We start from the raw sequence: 19618 nt of genomic DNA, 5'->3' as shown, positions 1-19618 counted from the left end.
TCATAAACTGAATTTAGAATTTATTAAAAATTTAAAAATTAATATTATTTTAAATAATAAAACTATTCAAAATATCATACAAAAATCACAATTCATATATGGACTTAGCATGATAAGTTGTCAGTTAAACATAGACTAATTCGCTACATTTGAAAACATTTTTTTCAAATGACTAATTAAAACTTTTTAAAAATAAATTAAAATATTTGCATTATAATTTTTTTGATTCTATGAATAGTAATTTAGTTTGTAAATATTTGATAAATTTACTATTTTTTTATAATTTCTCTAATTTTTAATATCAAAATTTACAATATGTCATCCAAATTAATTTTGAAGAAATACAAACATGTTTAAACCAATTTAAAAACTGACCAAAATAATTTACAAGAATCATATTATAATGTACTCTCAATTAATGTTTTCTTACAGGGTTATTTGGAAAAAATGGGTGTTTTAATTTTTTTTTTTGAAAAAAACATGGTTTCAAAAACTATTTTGGTTAAAAGGTAATTTTTTTTTTGTCATTTTGTGATGGGTCCTATTTCTATAAATTATTCTAAATATTATTTAATTATAAAAAATTAGTGAAACAATGTATTTAAGTAATAGGAAAGTAAACCGTAACTTTATTGTTTAATTTGTTGTTTAATTTAGTTTAATAAAATTAACTATCTTTTTTATATTTTAATAATATTTTTTTTAACTCTATAACTTTTGATATTGTATAGATTTAATTTCAATTTTGTAATTTTTGATATTGTATTGATTCAATTTTTGAATGTTCTATTTAAAATATTTAGTAATTTTAAATTTATGTCTTTTAATATTCTAATAATAACAATAACAATAATAATTAAAAATAATAAATTAAATGAAATGGGCCTACTGACCATTTATTTTTCTTCTTTTACGTTGACAGGAGAGAGAAATTTTTTTAAAAAAATATGATAATAAAACAAAAAAAAATTCACACCTTTTATCTAAATACTTTTGAAAATACTCTTTTTTATCCAATTTTTTTAAAAAACACCCATTTTTTCAAATCACCTTTGTATTATACCAAACACATGCATCTGAGGTGTGTTGTGACGAAACGATAAAGCTTTAATCGCACTTTAGTCTTACTTTAATTTATCTTAGAAACGACAAATCGTATAATCAATCCTCTTCATCATCATCCTCGAGCAATTTGTGTATATATCTTCCTTCAATTCAACAAGAACAGTGAAGAGACAACAATGGAGAATAACAATATCTTAATCACTGACGACGCTGCAAACGGAAAGCTCAACGATGGAAAAGACGCCACCACTAACAATGCCTCCGTCTGTGGTTACGACTCGCTTCATCAGCTCCTTGCTGCAAATCTCAAACCTCACATATTTCAGGTCGTTTTTTCTTCCTTTTCTTCTTTAATCGAATTTCTGTGTGGAAATAGGACCGAAGTATGGAAAATTTTTAATGATCTGTTTGTGGATGTCGATTATTGTTTTTGCTCATTTCTTTTAGTTCTGTTTGATTCCGAACTGTTGGGCGGTGAATTCTGTGAATCTGGGAATCTTTTCCTAATTTATCTGAGAGATGTCTGAGTTTTTTTTTTTTTTTTCTTTTCTGATGTATTAAGTTTGATCAGTCGTATAAGCGTTTTGGTTACGGAAGTTGGTCGTTTTGTAATTACTTTGTTCTCGGTTGGAGATTGGTATAATTTCTTTTATCTACTGGAGGAGCCTTTGTATTGTTGAAAATAATTAATTGTAGTCGTAGATGATCGGCAGTACCCAACTGTTTTTCCTTTGCAGGTACTGAATTAGATTTATCTGGTGTATGTATTTGCGAATCCTTGACCAAATTTTGTACATGATCTATTAGATTCTATGTCAACGGATTAAAACCAAACAAACATTTTTGGGTTTTTAAAATCATACTTATTTATTCACATTTTTTCTTTATCTTCTAATCTACTTCCAACTTCCAAGCCAAATTTTGGAAACAAGGTACATGCTCTGTTTTTATTATTTGACTGAGATTTCAAAAGTGATTTTAAGAATTGAAGAACTAAACTAATTGATCATGGGTATAATTAGTTTTCATATGCTCCAGTTCTTAGAGAATAGGAAAACCAATAACAAAATCATTATTAAATAGGGCCATTAAGAATTATTGGTCAACAATGTGAGAGAGTGCCAAGTTTGCTAGATACACGTAGCAAAGTACTGGAAAACAAATAATCGTGGTGTGTATATTGGCAGATTCAAAAATTTTATTGACAGGAGACTTCAAGTTGTAATTTAGAAAAAAAAAAACATTAATAAGTTTTCTTTATACATACTATATAAAAGCAATAAAGTTGAGGGGGCGAGCCCTCTGTGCCTACACTAAATCTGCCCGTGTGTGTACTTGCTGATATTGACTTTTATGTGACCAATGTGTCTGGTCCATGCTATAGTTATTTTATCTTTGTTTCGATTATTATACTATTTCAATGTCTAACAAGTACAATTGTTTTTTTAAAAAAAAATTATTAATATTATTATTCATCCAGTCTTCACTGATTTAGGAGTTACTAATAAACATTTTTGGCATCTGCTGAAACATTGGACATAGTCAGTTTAATTTTTTCTTTCCTTCTAGGGCCAACATATACTATAGCATTATTGATTGTATTCTGCTAGCATGGTTCTAGCATTTATTTGTTTGCTTTGACCTTAAAAAATATTAGATGATCTTCAACAATGTGTTGCTAATCCCAGGAAGTTAGCCGGTTGCTGTTAGGGCTCAACTGTGGAAAGCCACTTCAAACTATTTCTCTTGCAGAACCTGTGAATAGTCTTTCTCTGGAGCATGATTTTGACCTCCAGGTAATTACTTTTAGGAGTCTCTTCTTTAGTTTCTTTGTTAACTTTGACCATGTGTTATTTACAATAGAGAAACCAAATTAGTATTTCTGTCTCCTTTCGTAAGAGTTTGATTGGGTTCCAGTCTGTTTTACACGAAGCAATTAGCGATCTGTCTTTTTTTTTCATCGTTTAGTAGTGACGTTGTCAAATGTTGGTAATCCATTATTGTAATGAACCCAAAATCTTGAGTTATGGTAAATTTAATATTATATCAATGCTTTAACCTTTCTCTTCACTTGTGTGTTTGAAAGTTGTAGTAAACTTAACAAATGCATATCAAATTAATCGGAGAGAAAAGGACATTTTGCAGGTTTGAACATAGGATCTCTTACTCAAATACCACAATAAATCACTGCTGAATTCAAAAATTTAAGTTTACGGGATGTGTACATTTAAGCTAATATCATTACTTTAACATGTTGGATTGCACTGGAAGTAATTAATTAATAATTTGGTTTTTATGGAGCACACTGAAGAAGTAATGGAATAGAGGACCTTAGCTGACGTAGCTTTTACATAAGTTTTGTTCATATTTGTCCTAGAAAAATCAGACAACAGTGTAGGCTTAGTCTTTTATAATACACATTCATTTCTCTATTGCCCTCTCTTTTACAAAACATAAAGAGGAAAATAAGAATAATTCAGTGGTAGTAAGTCAGAGCTGTTATGGTCATTCTAACACATTAATTATCCAACAATGTCGAGATGATACCAGCAGTATTAGGATACAATTGAATTTTTATGGGATTTGATTGCCTCAACTCTGCAAATTGTATAGATAAAAGGCTCCTCTCTGCAAAAATTTGTTGTGACCTTCAAACTTCTATTCTAATATATAAACTACTATTATATTCACCGTGCAACATTTATGTGATGAATGGCTCTTGCGGGATTTTTTTCTTTCCTTCAAATTTCTATGGACATGTTTATATCTATTGTTCTTTTGAATTGTTTCAGGCTTTCCGCTTTCATGCCGACAAGGAATCAGTGAGAGAACCTCGAATAGTAAGGGTGGGTCTTATTCAAAATTCTATTGCTCTTCCTACAACTGCCCCCTTTTTAGACCAGAAGAGGGCTATTCTTGAGAAAGTGAAGCCAATTATTGATGCAGCAGGTGCTTCTGGAGTCAACATATTATGCTTGCAAGTAGGTTACCCTGGCTAACTTCTTTCTGTGTATTTCTACTTATATATATATTTTTTAGGGGTTTTACATCCATAGATATATATGTGTAGGAAGCATGGATGATGCCATTTGCCTTTTGTACCCGTGAAAAGCGGTGGTGTGAATTTGCAGAGCCAATTGATGGGGAATCTACACGGTTTCTTCAGGATCTTGCAATAAGATACAACATGGTCATTGTAAGTTCAATTCTTGAGAGAGATGTTAGTCATGGAGATACTTTGTGGAATACTGCTGTTGTTATTGGTAATCATGGAAACATAATTGGCAAGCATCGCAAGGTAAGTGTTAGTTATGGAGTTAGTTTTCATATCACATTTTCTCGGCTGTAGAAACTATTTAGGTTAATTGCTTTTTGCAGAACCATATACCAAGAGTTGGCGACTTTAACGAGAGCACTTATTACATGGAAGGGAACACCGGCCATCCTGTGTTTGAGACAGCTTATGGGAAAATTGGAATAAATATATGTTACGGGAGGCACCACCCTTTAAACTGGTTAGCTTTCGGTTTAAATGGTGCCGAGATCGTTTTCAACCCTTCTGCAACTGTTGGTGAACTTAGTGAACCAATGTGGCCTATTGAGGTTAGTCTTTTAACTTGTTTTCATCTGTTTCTTGTTTGTTCCAGGTAATCATTTCACTCATACCACAATTGTCAAGCAAGGCAAACGATTGCAAATACTTGTTCTCTTTCCTTCCATTTTGAATTGCAAATCGCAATAATCAACTTTTTCGTGACTTTACTTGAACAAGATCTATTCTAGACATTGTACAACTGCGTCCTTAGAACTTGTTCTAAGTAGAAAATGTTCCGCTTTTCTGAGCAGTCAGTGACTATACTGGTTCTATCCATTTCTATAGAAAACTCAGAATACTTTTTCTGCACTGCAATCTATTATCCTTTGAACTTTTTATCATCATTTTCTGTGTTTGCAGGCCCGAAATGCTGCAATAGCAAATAGTTATTTTGTCGGATCAATCAATCGCGTTGGGACCGAGATTTTCCCAAATCCATTCACTTCGGGTGATGGGAAACCCCAACACACAGATTTTGGTCACTTCTACGGGTCCAGCCATTTCTCTGCACCAGATGCATCTTGCACTCCCTCGCTCTCCCGTTTCCGGGATGGTTTACTAATCTCCGATATGGATCTTAACTTGTGTAGGCAGCTAAAAGATAAGTGGGGGTTCCGAATGACTGCTCGATATGAGTTGTATGCCAAAATGCTTGCTCAGTATCTAAAGCCTGACTTTGAGCCTCAAGTCATTTCTGATCCTTTGTTACACAAGAAGAAGGCTTCTTGAAGTATAGTTTCATATTGGAGAATTTAGAAAAGAAGGCAAGCCATTGTGTAAGTTAAACTTGTTGAATAATTTTATAATCCAATGTGAAAAGTAAGCTAGCTTTCCCTTCTGTTTGTAACCTTTGCATAATTTAGCTGTTCATAGACAAGAATATTAAGAAAAAAAATCAGAAAAAAAAAGCAATAAAAGAGGCATGCTGTTGATGGATGGAAATTGACAATGGTCTTGACTCTTGAGTTGTTTGTTGGCTTTTATTTTATTTTTCTTTAGAGTAAGAAACATGCTTTCATTGGAATACTTTCTAAGAACAATGAATGGTTAGCCCACAGTTTTAACATAACATCACACAATGGGAGAGATATTAACTTAGACTCTTTGGAGTTGAGGATAATTAGGGGCATTTGAGATATGATGTTGGTTGATATAGTCTTAGGTTATTGTAGGAACGTTTGAGATTAGGAGTTGGTTATCAATATTGTTTTTAGAAGGGGGATGACCTTCCAGACCAAAGTTACAAATTATGAGCATTTGAGACAAGTAGTTGATTATTACCGTGGGGTGTTTGTAAAAATAGCAAAAAATTAAAAAAAAAATGATAATAGGGCTCATGTCATTACATTTTCTAAACCGTAAAAGTAGCAAATATAAAAATGAATAACTCTTTAATAGACATTTGATATCATTAATTACTTGTCATATCCGATATTATTAATCACTTGTCATATTTGCAATATGTAAAAAATAGATGTTAGATTTTTTTTTTGTTATTTGATGCGATTTTTCTATTATTAATCTTAGATTATTATAATTGAGTTACAAACATTTGTGTTTGAGATGTAAATTATTTCAACTTTGGGTTTAAGCTAAAAAAAATAGCTCTGGATTATATATCTTTATTTTCAATTTTCATAGAGCTAGTTTTTTTTTTTTTTTTTTTTTTTTTTTTTTTTTTTTTTGTATTTGGAGTGTCCATGATAAGAACTAACTATCCTTCAGCAAAATTATGACTCGTTTTGGAGGTTTCTAAAACAATATCAATAACGAACATTTTGTTGATGTCATTGATAGGATCAGTTGTCTTTGTTACCCATTTAGTTCTCGAGTCTTAGGTCTTGCTCATTGGCTCTTGCTCTCTAAGTGCTTGCATGATGTTGTAGTGTCTTCCATAACGGATTTCTAGGCCCCATTTATAGAACGTTACCTGATTATTTCAAATCCTATCAAGACCCAAAGTCAACTTTTAAAGAAACTACTTATTTACTTACTCTATATGAAAGGACTGAATCTTAAATATTCATTAAATAATGGATATTTCTTTAATACGACCTACCTATATGCTAACTACATGTTGTTCAAGATAACCTCAAACATTCACGGTTAATGGATACCTTAGTATTGCATATTCAATAATTAAACTAATTTAACTAGATAATTACAAAACTTTAGAACATAAATCTCACGCTGGACTTTCTTTTCACTCGTTGTACATCAGTATTCTCAATTACTACTCCCAAAGCTCGATCATCGAGAAACATTTATAAACAACATCAAAAGCAAACAATTAAAATGTAAACTACGGTAAGAGACTTTTAAAGTGCTATCACTCTCATTGTGAAGTAGTCCCTCAAACACAAGTGTGAATTCCAAGTCCAATACAACTTATTAGCCTGCCCTTCCATAGAAGGCCGTATGTAGTAAACGTGGTTGATATACACCACAATAGAACATGAAAGCTAAATATGGGTTTGATGAGATGAGTCAAAAGAATTCAAGCAAAAAAAGAAACAAAAAATAGAAGAAAAAAAAGAGAAAAAGAAAAACTCCTATTTTGTCAAGAATTCTATGTTGAGCATCACCATACAAAAAGGGAAGAACTCAAATGGAATTTCATACCCCAAAACATCATTCCTTATCCTCTCTCTCATACAACACAAACACAGAGATGAAATAACAAAGGTACAAAATGGGTATCGCAACTTTCGATCTTTCCACTTACCCATCTCATAGTTTCTAGCCTTTCACTCCCTCTCATCTCAAATTCTTCTCTCTGACAAAGCTACGTATAAGCACCACAGATACGGGTCTCATTCATCCATGGCTTCCATTTCTCCACCCACTCCTCATCAGCTCTTCTTCTCTACCCTCAAATTCCAACACCCAACTCCATTTTTGAAACCATATGCTCCATCTCCGCCATCCCAATACCATACCATCTGCCACTGCCACAACCCTGATTCTCCTTCTCCGTCTGAACCTTCCCTTCCATGGGGATGGGGCTCTGCACTTCAGGACCTCTTTCAAACGACTTTCAGACGTTTCGATTCTCTGGTGAACAACCGTAACGATGGCTCTAAGGACACGTGTCCCGACGGTGAGGCTCTGCAGGGGCGGGGGGGTGTAGTTGGAGATGACAAGAAAGATGTGGACGATGATCGGAGTTGGGATTGGGATCGGTGGCGCAAGCATTTTGATGAGGTCGACGAACAGGAACGCCTCGTTTCTTTTCTTAAGGTATTTCTGTTTCGATTTCCATGTTATTTGTTGGAGTTTGATGTGTTCTAGTTTGGAGTTTTCTCGGCTCGTTCTAATTTAGCTTCTGAAATTATTAGAATTAGGAAAAGAGGAAAGAATTTACTGCAATTTAATAGGAAGAGAAGGATGGAGCAATGAGTGAAATTGCTAGGGAGGAGGCTGAAACAGAATAAGGCAAGAAGAACAGAGAAGAATTCCTCTGAAGATTATCGTAGAAAAACTGATTTTGTTTCGTTTTTTTCTTCTTCCTGCGCAGTCGCGCATAAGTCATGCGGTATATGCAGAGGACTATCAGGATGCTGCTAGGCTCAAGGTGGCGATTGCGGCTTTGGCTACAAACGATACTGTTGGCAGAGCAATGTCTTATCTTCATGTTAGTAAATCTCTCACTCTGATCTGGAACATAATTCCAATATTTGAAATTTTGAATATTGAATCTTCTTTATGCCTGTTTGTCATTATTTTACCATACCGAGAAGTATTCGTCGGTTGAAATTTGATTTGTAATTAAACTTGGTTGGACCACCTAGAACTAGAAGTATTTCATTTGTTGCTTCAATGATATAGTTGTCTTTTTCTCACAGAGAGCTATAGAGGAGGAGCGGTACCATGATGCAGCCTTCATCCGGGACAATGCTGGTGCTGGGTTGGTGAGAAATTCAAAGAGTTTTAAAATAAAGTGCTAGCTATAATATGTTTATCCCCACCCCCTTTACCCAGTCATTTGGTCCTTGCAGTTTGTGTATGCCTTAAAGATTTTCTGGTTGATCGTTTTCAAACGTTCATGTATTTCAAGATGGTTGTACTTCTTGTTTGTTCAGTTCTTTTTTCTCGCAACTGGAACTGGTTGTTACTTCTTTACTTTATGGTCTTTAAAGTAACTCGGAACCCTCTCCCTGGAGTCAGCCATTTGCTAAATGAGTTCTATAATTAAGATATAAGAGCAAGAAGTTTGATTTTCTTGGTGATCTTTTTCCAATTTTATTTACGTGCAGTGATTGTCTTTCATGATTAAGTAATTACATCTGGATGCTCTTCTTAAAAACTGAAACAGGTTTCACATTTATATTACTACGCACATTTATGATTTTCCATGTTTGGTTTCATCCTCTCAGGTTGGATGGTGGTCTGGCATTTCAAAAGACAAAAACAATTCTCGTGGTCTGATTATTCGAATAACTGCTGAACATGGAAGATATGTTGCTAGAAGTTACAGTCCTCGGTATGATTTTGTCCTTCAATTGTATTGCACTACACTTGGCTCTTTTTTTGGCAATTGTACATGTCTTCTTTTGTTAACTCTTATCTTGTTGAGGTCATCTACTTTATAAACTGCTCCCCTAAATATTTTTTATTTGATTTGATTTTTCCAACTTTTGGTGATAGTGTGTATTAATTCTTTCATTTGATTGTTCATTGACCGATGGAAACCTCTAGTCTATTATTGGGCATCAAACTTTAGTTTTTTTGTTTTTTGTTTAGTTTTTTTTTTGTGTGTGTGTCAAAAGAAGACACACTTTTTCTTTGATTAATGAAAAGAGACAAAGTCTCAAAAATTCCGAGGAAATATACAGAAAGAATACAACCAATAACCTAAATAAAAGTCTAAGCTATCATTGAGACCAAGAACATGAGGAGAGAATCCAATAGCGATACAAATACAAAATGACCCTAAAGTTAAGAAATTAAGAAAGTAAACATAATAACTGCTGATTATTCTGGAGGGAAGATGAAAGCCAGCCAATTCATTTTGCAGTAAGAAAAACTAATGCTTTCTGCAAAGTCTCAATGATTCTTGTTTTTTGAAGACATTTTATTATTTGCTGCTGCAGTAAAGAAAATATTGATTTTTGTTTCTCAACTTCCTCAGACAGCTTGCCACAGCTGCAGATGGTGTCCCCTTGTTTGAGATTTTTCTCAGAATGAACAAAATGGGCGAATATAAACAGCAGGTACCTATCTTAAAACATGTAATATTATTTACTGTACAAATAAAAATTTTCTTTGTTAAGATTACTAACATATCATGGTGGGCCAGGCGTAAGTGTTGTAGAATTAGAAAGGGACTTAGAGTGTTGGTCCAATGATTTTGAGAGGATGTCGACCCTAGGATTAGTAGAGGCGATGCCAACTTTTGATTCAATCAGTCCTGAGTAGCATTCCCATTTACTTCTTGTCTTATTTTAAAGTCCCGTCTTCAATTGTCTTATTTTCTTTGTGCATTGTGTCGGAAAGTTTTTACTTTCTATTCTGCTGCTACTTTGCTAGGTGACCTGTTACAGCCAAGCAGATTCGACCACACATATTTATCAACTTACATAACCCAGAAATATTGGTTATGAATCCTCGTTTATCCATAACAAACTGACTTAATAAAAAGCTTGATGCTGAGTATTTCTCAGTTGCATCTTTTTGTGGCTTGCTGAGGTTTGTGCGATTTTGTGAGGTCTTTGGATTGTGAGGAATGATAGATTATTGTTAGGTTTAGGGGTTTAGATGTCTAATGAGGACGTGTGGGTTGTTAGGTTCTATTTTTCTCTTTGGTCTTGTTAAGGTTTTCTGCAATTATCTTTTAGGTTTTATTTTTGCTTGATTGGTTTCTGTTTTCCCTCTCCCCATTCTTAGATTGGCTCCTTTTGTTGAGGGCGTATTTGTTTATTTCGAATGAAAGCTTGGAACTGCATAAAGAAAATTATTTCTTAAATGCTTCTTTACAAATGATTGATTACTGTCCATGCATTCTTTATCATCATACGAATAGGTTAGTTTTAGATGAATATTTAGAATCTGTTTTAAAATGTTATAATGGCTACAATTGGCTACTCAAGGTATTTCTTTTTTGGGGTGTTCAGGCTGTGTACTTGAAGCGAAAAGGAGTTTTATCTGATAATTCAAATGGTCCATTTAAAGGATTAGATTCACCTAGTGTATTGAATCCCTTGGACCCCATTGAAGAAAAAGACGATCTTATCATTATAGGTGGTGAAGAAGCTGAAGATGGTGACATTAGGAATGAAGATTCTGATATAGCTGTTGGATTTCCGGTCTTTCAGAATATCTTGAGAGATATGATTCCTGGAGTGAAGGTCAAGGTTTTGAAGCTGTCAACTCCTGGAAAGGTTGACAAAGATGTGATATCTAAGGTGATTGAGCAAATAATTGAAGAGGAAGAAGATGAAGAAGAGGAAGAGGAGGAAGAGGAGGACGATGTAGAGAGTGAGAAAGATACTGACTTTGAAGATTTGGAAGTGGAAGATAAGATTAAGGATGACCACCAAGAGAAAGATGCTGGCTTGGATGCTGATGATGGCTTCCTTGAAAATCAGGGACGAAATGAAGTTGCCATCAAAATCATTGTTGGTGGTTTAGTGCAGAAGCTTTCTGGGGGTGTTTCTTCTAAAAATGTACTCAGAGTGCCTGCAAAGTTAGACAGGAAGGGACGTTCTTCATTTTCTTTCTCCATTGAGAATGTTGTGAATGAGCATGACTCCCTTGGAAAGGAAATAAAGTCATTGGATAGGAAGTCCAAGCCTCAAGGTCAAGGTAGTATTGACCATGTTATGCTTGATTTAGCCAAATTTGTTGGCAAAGAGAAGATACCATTGAAGGTTGGTTTAAAATTCTTGCATGTTAATATTGTGGTTGTCGGTTAGTTTAAGAATCCTTAGGTGCTAAATTTGTTAGTCTTACTTAGTCATGCCTTGACTTTCTTTATCCTTTTCTGCGTTATGAACTTGTTTTTTCAGGCACTCAAAGATTTGAGTGAGTTAATAAAGCTATCCATCAGCCAGGCACAAAACTATCAACCTCTTTCTGGATCTACCAGTTTCAATCGCATTGAAATTCCTGCTTCTTCAGATCCTCTTAATGGTATTGTACTATTATTTTTCTGGGGTTTTTTTCCATCCAAGTATAAACAATAGCTCACATCAAGACATCATGGAGAAATCGTTCTTTTTCAGGACTGTACATAGGGGCACATGGAATATATACATCAGAAATTATTCATCTAAGACGCAGATTTGGTCGATGGCAAGAGGATGGAGGAGGGGATAAGGAGCCTTCAAAGCTTGAATTTTATGAATATGTAGAAGCCTGGAAAGTTATTGGGGATCCATATGTACCCGCTGGAAAGGTAATTGGCTAATTGCTCACTTCTCAGCTTTGACATTTTTGTAAACGAGAACCATTTAGTTTGCCTCCAAATATTTGAATGCACATGTTTCTTTTATTTGTTTACTCGGATTTTCCATCCAAAGTACTGTGGAGTAGTATTGATGATTGTCATGGTTTTACAGGTGGCATTTCGGGCAAAGGTCGGAAAAAGATACCAGCTTCCTCATAAAGGGATCATTCCCGAAGAATTTGGAGTGGTAATTTTTATTCTTTATCAACTAAAATTTTGTCCTTTTTCTCTCCTCTTGATACCGAATGGTCTTGTGGCATCTTTGGTTCTTTTTATCCTAGGTGGCTAGATATAAAGGACAAGGTAGGCTAGCTGAGCCAGGTTTTCGCAATCCACGATGGGTTGATGGTGAACTTGTTATTCTTGATGGAAAGGTTTGGAGTTCTCTGTTTATTTTATATTTGTGATTTCTTAATCAACCCCGGCTATATATCTTTGGGTGATGTTGTTCCATCTGTTACCAAGTTTGAGTCTAATCTATGCCCTTCTGCAGTACATCAAAGGGGGACCTGTCGTTGGATTTGTTTATTGGGCTCCTGAATTTCATTTCCTGGTGTTTTTTAATCGGTTGAGGCTGCAAGAGTAGATTTCATCTTATTTTAACCTGAAATCTCGTGCTTGTCAATTCACATTTGTGCTTCCACCGATTCTTTAAGGGTAAGATCATCCGTCTAATTTATTACATCTACATCTTTGCACAGTTTGGGTTCCTTTCCTAACCAATTGATGATTTCAATTGGTTACACACATATGTAAACATGATCTCAAAAAGTTTAGGATGTGCTTATTAAAAAATGTATTCATTTAAACATGTATATAAATGTGTGTTAATGTATGGTTTTTGCTCTCAAATGTTACTACTTACGTCTATTCCTTATACCTAACTAGTGTTAGAGCTAATGTGTCATTGTACCTGTGTTGTATCTTTGTTCATGTTTATGTTCTTCTTAGGTGTATGAAAGCTTGTCCCTAGGTAGGTGCAGCTTCCAGGATAGTGAAGGGTTGAAGTAAGGCACCCTCGCCAAATCGCATAGAGGTGCTTTAGTACAAGTGCACACACAAAATCAATGTGCTTTGAAGCCATGAAAAATCTCTTAAATACTAGCAGGAAATTTTCTACTTTCCTTGATTACCACAAAAATTTCATTTTCTTATAATTTTATTATTTTATATATTTTCCAATGCATCAAAAAAAGTACATACTTTCTCTATCGTGCTCCTAAAAAAGTGTGCATGCATTTTTCTTTTTGCCTGGCAATTAAGCTATAGGGAAGGCTGTTGCATTGTAGTGTCTGTGACTTGAACTGAAAAGAAAACCGCTTAAAGATCAAGAATTAACAAACCAATTGAAAATTTAGAATTTGTATAGGATTGTTTTCAAATATAGCAAATGAACCAAAATAGTTACAAAATATTAAAAAATTTAGATTCTATTGATGATAGACACTGATAGAAGTCAATGTCTATCTGAATATATCATTTATAGATTATGAAATTTTGCTACATTTGTAAATTTTTCCATTTCTAAATTATATATATAAAAAAGTATTAGTCCTCCTGAAAGCAATAAACCATCAGAAAACCTTGTTTCTTTGAATTTTTCTGCTGAAAAGCTTAAAGGAAAATTTTAATTAGAATGCCACAAGTCCCTTCCATGGTACTCAAGTTCTTCTACTAAAGCTTTGGTTTGAAAGAGTTCAATGGTTTTTGCCTAATACGTCCCTTCCATGGTTTGTTTTATTTCAGTTTGATTTCAAGCTTCTTCATTTTCCAGCTGCATTGTTTTTAGTTCTCCTGCTTAGTTTTTTTTTCCTTGTACTTTGAGCATTAAGCATTAGTCACTTTTCTTTCTTTGATCAACGAAAAATTTTCTTCTTCTTCCATCAAAGAACTCGTGTAGATGAGTAGATCTAGCCTTATTCGTTTATCAATAAAATCTTTTCTTCTATCGAAGAAGAAAAAATCGTCGAAGAACTTGCCATTCATATAGTTGCATTCTTGTAGTAATCTTTGATACTTACCATTTTCTTCCCATTTTTTGTGATGTAGTTATGGTTGTAAAGCAGTTTTAGAGGATTTAAAGCCCTCGTTTAAAGATAAGCAGTTTAGCAGCAGGCAAAGCGAGTCATTGGTTATCCAACCGACTTATCACCCTGGTCTGACAAACTTGATCACCAAAGCTTAGTCCACGCTGACAGTTGGTACTCTTGATTTCTTCCTTCTCTGGGCAATTCTTTCCGTGCTTTTGTATATATTAATCTGTTCTCTTGCTCCATCAATTCTTAACCATCAAGTTTTGTGGTTTGAGATATCACTTAGCTATACTTATTTATATAAGCTGTAGTAGATTGAGATGTCATTTGTAAGACAGGTTTTCTGGAGGTTATCTAAGTGTATGTACCCTTAATCCAGTTTGAAGCTGGAACAATATCCATTAGATCCATCTGTTAATATTATGACAAATTATTAGTATTTTGATCAGTCGTACTACTTACCACTCTTGTAATCTTCTTCCAGCGTCTATGTTTTGCAATATCAGTAAACATTTTCAGGAGTTTTGTCATTTTAAAATAATTTTTTCAAATATTTTATACCTATTCAACTGTGAATCATTTGTATCATACGTGTATTAGGGGGACATTTATATTAGAAATATAGTGTTGTAGGTATGTGTATGGAATTAACTAGTATGAGTTTTGGTACTTTTAGCTAAAATAAATGGGTTGAAGTCTGGATTGTCGTTGATTGACTTTTCAACTTTTAAAGTACAGGTTCTAGTTTTTAAACTTTATTACATTTTATTGTATGAACTTTTTAAAAATTAAATCTAGTTTTATGAAAGGAGGGCGTTGATTAACACGCTAGGTGTAGTTTGAGGTATACGACATGCCATAAGAATCGCTCATGAAGAAGACTGTACTATATATCCTCTTCTTTTAGTGGGAGTTTCATACTCTAAGTTTGATCTGTTTGGAAGATCAAGATCATAATTTATTTATTTGGTTACATTTCTCTAAGGTTTGCCATTAGAGAGGGTAAACAACTAGTTTAGTATGGTGGGTTTATATGTTGGTTCCAAGTGATATTTTGTTGGCTATGATTGCTCCTCTTTCCTTTGCCATGTACAAGCCTACATGATGCATGAACTCCTGCCACACAAACACAACTCAAATACTTAAATCCTAAACACAACTCAAATACTTAAATCCTATACTTCATAGTGAAAAAAAAGAAAAGAGAATATTTGCTAAAATAGTCCTTCTAAAAGTATTTTCAAAGTTGGGGTTAGTTCTTTTTTATTTTATTCAATTCAGTGTTTTGTAAAGACTTTATTGAAGAAAGCAACATATGGGAAGCTACTTAGTGGAGGTAATTTAATTTTGTGTGTGAGGTTTTGAAAGAAAAAAGTTGAAAGACAAATATAAGTTTAATAGCATATGTGAGTTTTGAAGGAAGAATTGTTGATTTTATGGCTTAATGTATTTGCAAAAGTAAAGGGGTGGAGATTTTTGAAAAGTTTGAAAAAAGTCAGAGGAGGATTTGAAATAGAAGGGTTTGTAATTTATTAAAATTAAAGAGATAGTTTGGATGCATAAAATAAAAAAAAATGGTAAATTTCCTATTGTATCAATTTAAATCTTAAACTAATAATTATATCAATTATAATTTTAAACTTATAATTATATCAATTTTTTATACAAGTTTAGAGTTTAAATTGATACAATTATTAATTTATAGTTTAAATTGATATAATCTCAAAGTTCATGGAAGTAAATTGTAAATTGAAATATTTGAGTAATCGTAATGGATGACCATTTGAGGAATAATAATGAAGGATATAGCAATATTTGAAAAAAATGCAAATATAGCAAAACTATCGTCGGTAGACTTGTATCACTTATAGTCTCGTATGATATATCGGTGATAGACCAATTTTTACAATATGATCTATCAGTGATAGACTCTATAATTGATAGAATTTGACAAATTTTGCTATATTTGTAATTTTTTTAGAATGTTGCTATATACTTAATTATTTTGAATTTAATTGCTAAATTTGCAACTATCTCCTGATATTTACCCTAACTTTTAGTATCTATCTTTCAACTCTGGTTTATTTTAGTTTCTATATTTTTAAAGTATCCATTCTGACTATCTCTTGTATCATTGAAAATGACTATACAGTCTATATTTTCAAATACATCTAGACACTTACAATTTTAAACATACATTTTAGTTTGATCGTTTACTCCTTTCTACTTCGTTTTTTAATCACAATTACAAGAATATATATAAGAAAATTGTTATGAATAGAATTGACTATAGTAAGTTTGATGTATTTTGTTATATTTTGTAAATAGTTTGATCATTTTGCTATTTTTAAAGTTCCCATGAAGTTAAAAAAAGGAGAAGAGAAAAAAGGGTTTTACCTGAGGATGAGGGAGAGCCGAGTTGGTGTTTTTAGCAACATGAAGAGGGTTATCAAAGGTTGCACAAGAGCGAGAGTACAAAACGACATCGTTTAAAGGATGAAGAAACCCTAAATTCTTTGCAGACATAGTGGAGCACACAAAATCTAGCACGCAAATGTCCGTACATATTCCAACCACCAAAAGCTTCATCCATGAAATAAGAAAGAAAACATAAAGGGTTTTAACTTCATACCAAATATAATCACATCTACCCTTGTTAATAAAATGATAAAAGTTTTATACCCATTTGCTTCTATCATCTCATCATCAAGCAAAATTACAAATTTGGTACTCATTCATTAAAATCACATGTAATTTAAGCCATCCACTAACTCACACTTACTAACAACTTAACTCTACAGAAATAACTCCAACCAAGCAGTTCCTTGAAAGATAGCAAGTAAAGCAGCACATAACGGGAACTAAAGAAATAAAGTGAGTAGTGGGAATTGAGTGTTACATGACAAATTTTGTATTGCAAGAAAAGGATTGTTAAACATCTTGAGTTTGAAATGAAAAGGCATTGAAAATGAAGAAAGAAGGGTAATGGAGAATCGTACAGATTTGATGTGATTATTTTTAATCCAATCCACGAAAAGGTTGGAGCCATCAGGCAGGAAGGAGCCCATATATCCATCGAAGCAGTCCTTTCGCCTTATTGTCACGTTCGCCTCCTTCTCCACCCATTGCAAAGCTGCAATCAAAAGTTAATGATATGTTTAGTTCTTAATTTACACTTGTATCAATTAAGTTAATAAAAATTTGAAAACACTTCACCTATTATAGTGGAAGATCCAAACACATCCGACCACTATAGTAAGACGAGTTGGGCACTCAAACACCCCTTAAATAATGCATGCCGAATAAACCAATTCATTTCCAAGCTCAACAAACATATACTTAATATTAAAATCATACGTTTCAAATATCTCTTTAAGATTAATCTAAATTTTAGTGGTGAATTACTTAGGAAATTTGTTGGTATCATTTAGAGAGAGGGGACGACATGCCTGGAACCAAGTTCGATTCATGAGAACCAACAATACAGTGAGGAGGATATGGTTTCTCAGGTTTGTTTGGTTGGTGAGAATCAATAAATGCCATCACAGGCCATTTCTTCTCGCAGAAAATCCTTGCAATTCTTGCTGATTCTTCCACCATTTCAGATATTTGTCTATTTGGCTCTCTTGGTGCCTGCAAATTAAATACATCCCAAATTCCAAATACTTCAGTATATACACTATGGTTTCTCTTGCTACATCAATTTATATGGCTTTTTTTTCTTTCACAGAACGAAGTAAATGTGTGTTGGATTATCCTAATTACCAGTAACAACATATTAGGAGAGAATGCAAATACAGTCACGTGTCGATTAGATGTATAAAAATCATTATTGTTATAAATCAATATAAATTCAATAACGTTGTTATTTCTATTTACAAGGGAGATGTGATTTTTAGAGGGGTCTCGTGGAGATGTAACAAAAGTTCTACATTTGCTAGGTAAAGGAATGATCATCATGAGTTTACAAGTAACAACAACTATCTCTCTAATGGTACAAGAACTTTTAGGTAAAAATAAGAGCAAAACCATAAGAATGAATGTCTAAAGTGTAGACAGTAACCTACCATTATAGAAATATCGAGAGGTTTGTTGTCCCTAATGTGTTTTTATATGTTCAACTTTAGCTTTCCTAACTTGCACGGCTGTAAAGAATCGATCATCAAGCTTCCTTCTTTATTTGCCTTCTCGAAAAAATAAGGGTTGTTTTGTGGAAGGCTAGAGTTTGCTCCATTTTATGGAGTCTTTAGATGTGAGAGATAATACATTTTTTCAGGGAGGGAGAGATGTTATAGCGATATTTGGCTCCTTGATTAGATCCCCTTTTTCGTGGCTTCTCTTTTTTGTATTATTTCTCTGCTAAAGTTTGATGTTTCATTGAACAGAAAGAATGGAAAAAATAATTTACAAGAAAACTAGGTGGACTTGGTCCAAAGTGCATTGGATCTTTTGGGTTGGGTAGAATTTAAACGTAAAACTATGTCAACAAAATACAGATGTTTTAGCTTTGCAAAAATGTCGACGGAAAATATCAATAAACTATATGATTTTGATAGATAGCTTTGGAAAAATTGTAAAAACAAAAAATTAAAAAGATATATATTTACATCAATCAATAAATAAAAAACTATATTTTTAAAGTTACCTACCATTTGATACAAAATTAAAACTTGAGGAATCAATTTTTCAGCCAATTGACAAAACAACCATAGAGTTTGGAAAGCAAGTGCAAGAACCCATAACTCAGAAGCAGGATAGCATCAAACAGATTATATTCCAAAGAAGAAGCAATAAATCCCAAATCTTTACTCAATTCTTTTGTAAATTCAGACAAAGGCGCATAACATAAATACCAAAATTACTTGTTCTTTCAAGTAAAACCAAAAAAAAGCATTTCATCAAACAGATGGTGTGCAGAACATATATATAATATCAAAAAATCAATTAAGTGTAGAAAATTTTACCAAATTTCCAGCGCCAACCGTGCAGAAGCCATGGATAATATCAACAAGAACAAGACCGTTCACAGCATCTTCAGCCAAAACCACAGATTCCTGCTCCAGTGGAATCTCCTTCTTCAAAAGATCAATGGCGCTCGAAACCATTTTTTTAGGCAACTGTTCACATCAACCCTTCAATTGTTGTTCGGTTGGGTGTTTAAGTAAATGCAATTTGATCATGAGTTCAACAAGTCAAAAGAATATAGATAACGTCATCATATATCTTTGAATTTTTGGATCTTTCTTTAGCGTCAAAGAAGAAATCTCTTCACTGACTATATGATGACATGAGGCTACAGTCATATTCAAACAAAAATATCTTCAATTTTGCATTCTTCTATGCAAATTAAAATCTTTTCAAAATCAATAAATTAACCCAATAAACTCATTGCAAAACGAAGGTTGGAATTGGTTTAAAATTGATTCACTTTTCATGCTTAAAAGTTTCATTCGTAAAGAATCACATGTTTTGTTAGTG

General features: G+C 33.2%; 3 protein-coding genes across 5 annotated transcripts; 2 read left to right on the top strand and 1 right to left on the bottom strand.

The window, feature by feature from the left end:
- Positions 1-1103: 1103 nt before the first annotated feature.
- On the top strand, positions 1104-5602 carry LOC101223016 (beta-ureidopropionase). The gene is made up of 6 exons (XM_004136840.3): positions 1104-1391; positions 2754-2861; positions 3858-4046; positions 4136-4363; positions 4444-4668; positions 5021-5602. Exons 1-6 carry the CDS (start codon positions 1242-1244, stop codon positions 5387-5389), a joined length of 1269 nt encoding a protein of 422 aa, XP_004136888.1. The 5' UTR covers positions 1104-1241; the 3' UTR covers positions 5390-5602.
- A 1634-nt stretch (positions 5603-7236) lies between these two features.
- Positions 7237-14613, top strand: LOC101206355 (protein EXECUTER 1, chloroplastic). Of its 3 annotated transcripts, none has more exons than XM_031888731.1 (13): positions 7237-7900; positions 8178-8294; positions 8506-8571; positions 9037-9143; positions 9792-9873; positions 10774-11529; positions 11668-11791; positions 11884-12056; positions 12220-12294; positions 12389-12481; positions 12601-12764; positions 13059-13080; positions 14157-14613. In XM_031888731.1, exons 1-11 carry the CDS (start codon positions 7484-7486, stop codon positions 12691-12693), a joined length of 2103 nt encoding a protein of 700 aa, XP_031744591.1. In that variant the 5' UTR covers positions 7237-7483; the 3' UTR covers positions 12694-12764; positions 13059-13080; positions 14157-14613. The 3 variants fall into 3 exon arrangements, with proteins under 3 accessions (XP_031744591.1, XP_011658818.1, XP_004137062.1); XM_011660516.2 differs by having other exon boundaries at positions 13059-13143; XM_004137014.3 differs by lacking the exon at positions 13059-13080 and having other exon boundaries at positions 7240-7900.
- A 381-nt stretch (positions 14614-14994) lies between these two features.
- LOC101222780 (nicotinamidase 1) lies at positions 14995-19409 on the bottom strand. The gene is made up of 5 exons (XM_004136839.3): positions 19105-19409; positions 17590-17773; positions 17140-17273; positions 16538-16723; positions 14995-15256 (listed from the first exon to the last, which is right to left on the bottom strand). Exons 1-5 carry the CDS (start codon positions 19243-19245, stop codon positions 15170-15172), a joined length of 732 nt encoding a protein of 243 aa, XP_004136887.1. The 5' UTR covers positions 19246-19409; the 3' UTR covers positions 14995-15169.
- Positions 19410-19618: the final 209 nt, after the last annotated feature.

Source organism: Cucumis sativus, chromosome 7 (genome assembly GCF_000004075.3).
Source record: "Cucumis sativus cultivar 9930 chromosome 7, Cucumber_9930_V3, whole genome shotgun sequence".
Lineage (NCBI taxonomy): Eukaryota > Viridiplantae > Streptophyta > Magnoliopsida > Cucurbitales > Cucurbitaceae > Cucumis > Cucumis sativus.
Note: the sequence above shows the minus strand (reverse complement) of the source record. Positions and strands in the feature narration are given on the sequence as shown.

What these genes read in the sequence shown, in the direction of transcription:
- LOC101206355 (XM_031888731.1), top strand. Translation starts at nt 7,484, where the DNA reads ATGGCTTCCATTTCTCCACCCACTCCTCATCAGCTCTTCTTCTCTACC. An exon ending in GCTAGAAGTTACAGTCCTCG is followed by an intron (nt 9,144 to 9,791) that starts GTATGATTTTGT and finishes CAACTTCCTCAG; the next exon opens with ACAGCTTGCCACAGCTGCAG. An exon ending in AAGAGAAGATACCATTGAAG is followed by an intron (nt 11,530 to 11,667) that starts GTTGGTTTAAAA and finishes TTGTTTTTTCAG; the next exon opens with GCACTCAAAGATTTGAGTGA.
- LOC101222780 (XM_004136839.3), bottom strand. Translation starts at nt 19,245, where the DNA reads ATGGTTTCGAGCGCCATTGATCTTTTGAAGAAGGAGATTCCACTGGAG. An exon ending in AAAATAATCACATCAAATCT is followed by an intron (nt 16,724 to 17,139) that starts GTACGATTCTCC and finishes TCATGGATGAAG; the next exon opens with CTTTTGGTGGTTGGAATATG. An exon ending in CGGCTCTCCCTCATCCTCAG is followed by an intron (nt 15,257 to 16,537) that starts GTAAAACCCTTT and finishes TTTGTGTGGCAG; the next exon opens with GAGTTCATGCATCATGTAGG.
- LOC101223016 (XM_004136840.3), top strand. Translation starts at nt 1,242, where the DNA reads ATGGAGAATAACAATATCTTAATCACTGACGACGCTGCAAACGGAAAG. An exon ending in AGCATGATTTTGACCTCCAG is followed by an intron (nt 2,862 to 3,857) that starts GTAATTACTTTT and finishes GAATTGTTTCAG; the next exon opens with GCTTTCCGCTTTCATGCCGA. An exon ending in TAATTGGCAAGCATCGCAAG is followed by an intron (nt 4,364 to 4,443) that starts GTAAGTGTTAGT and finishes TGCTTTTTGCAG; the next exon opens with AACCATATACCAAGAGTTGG.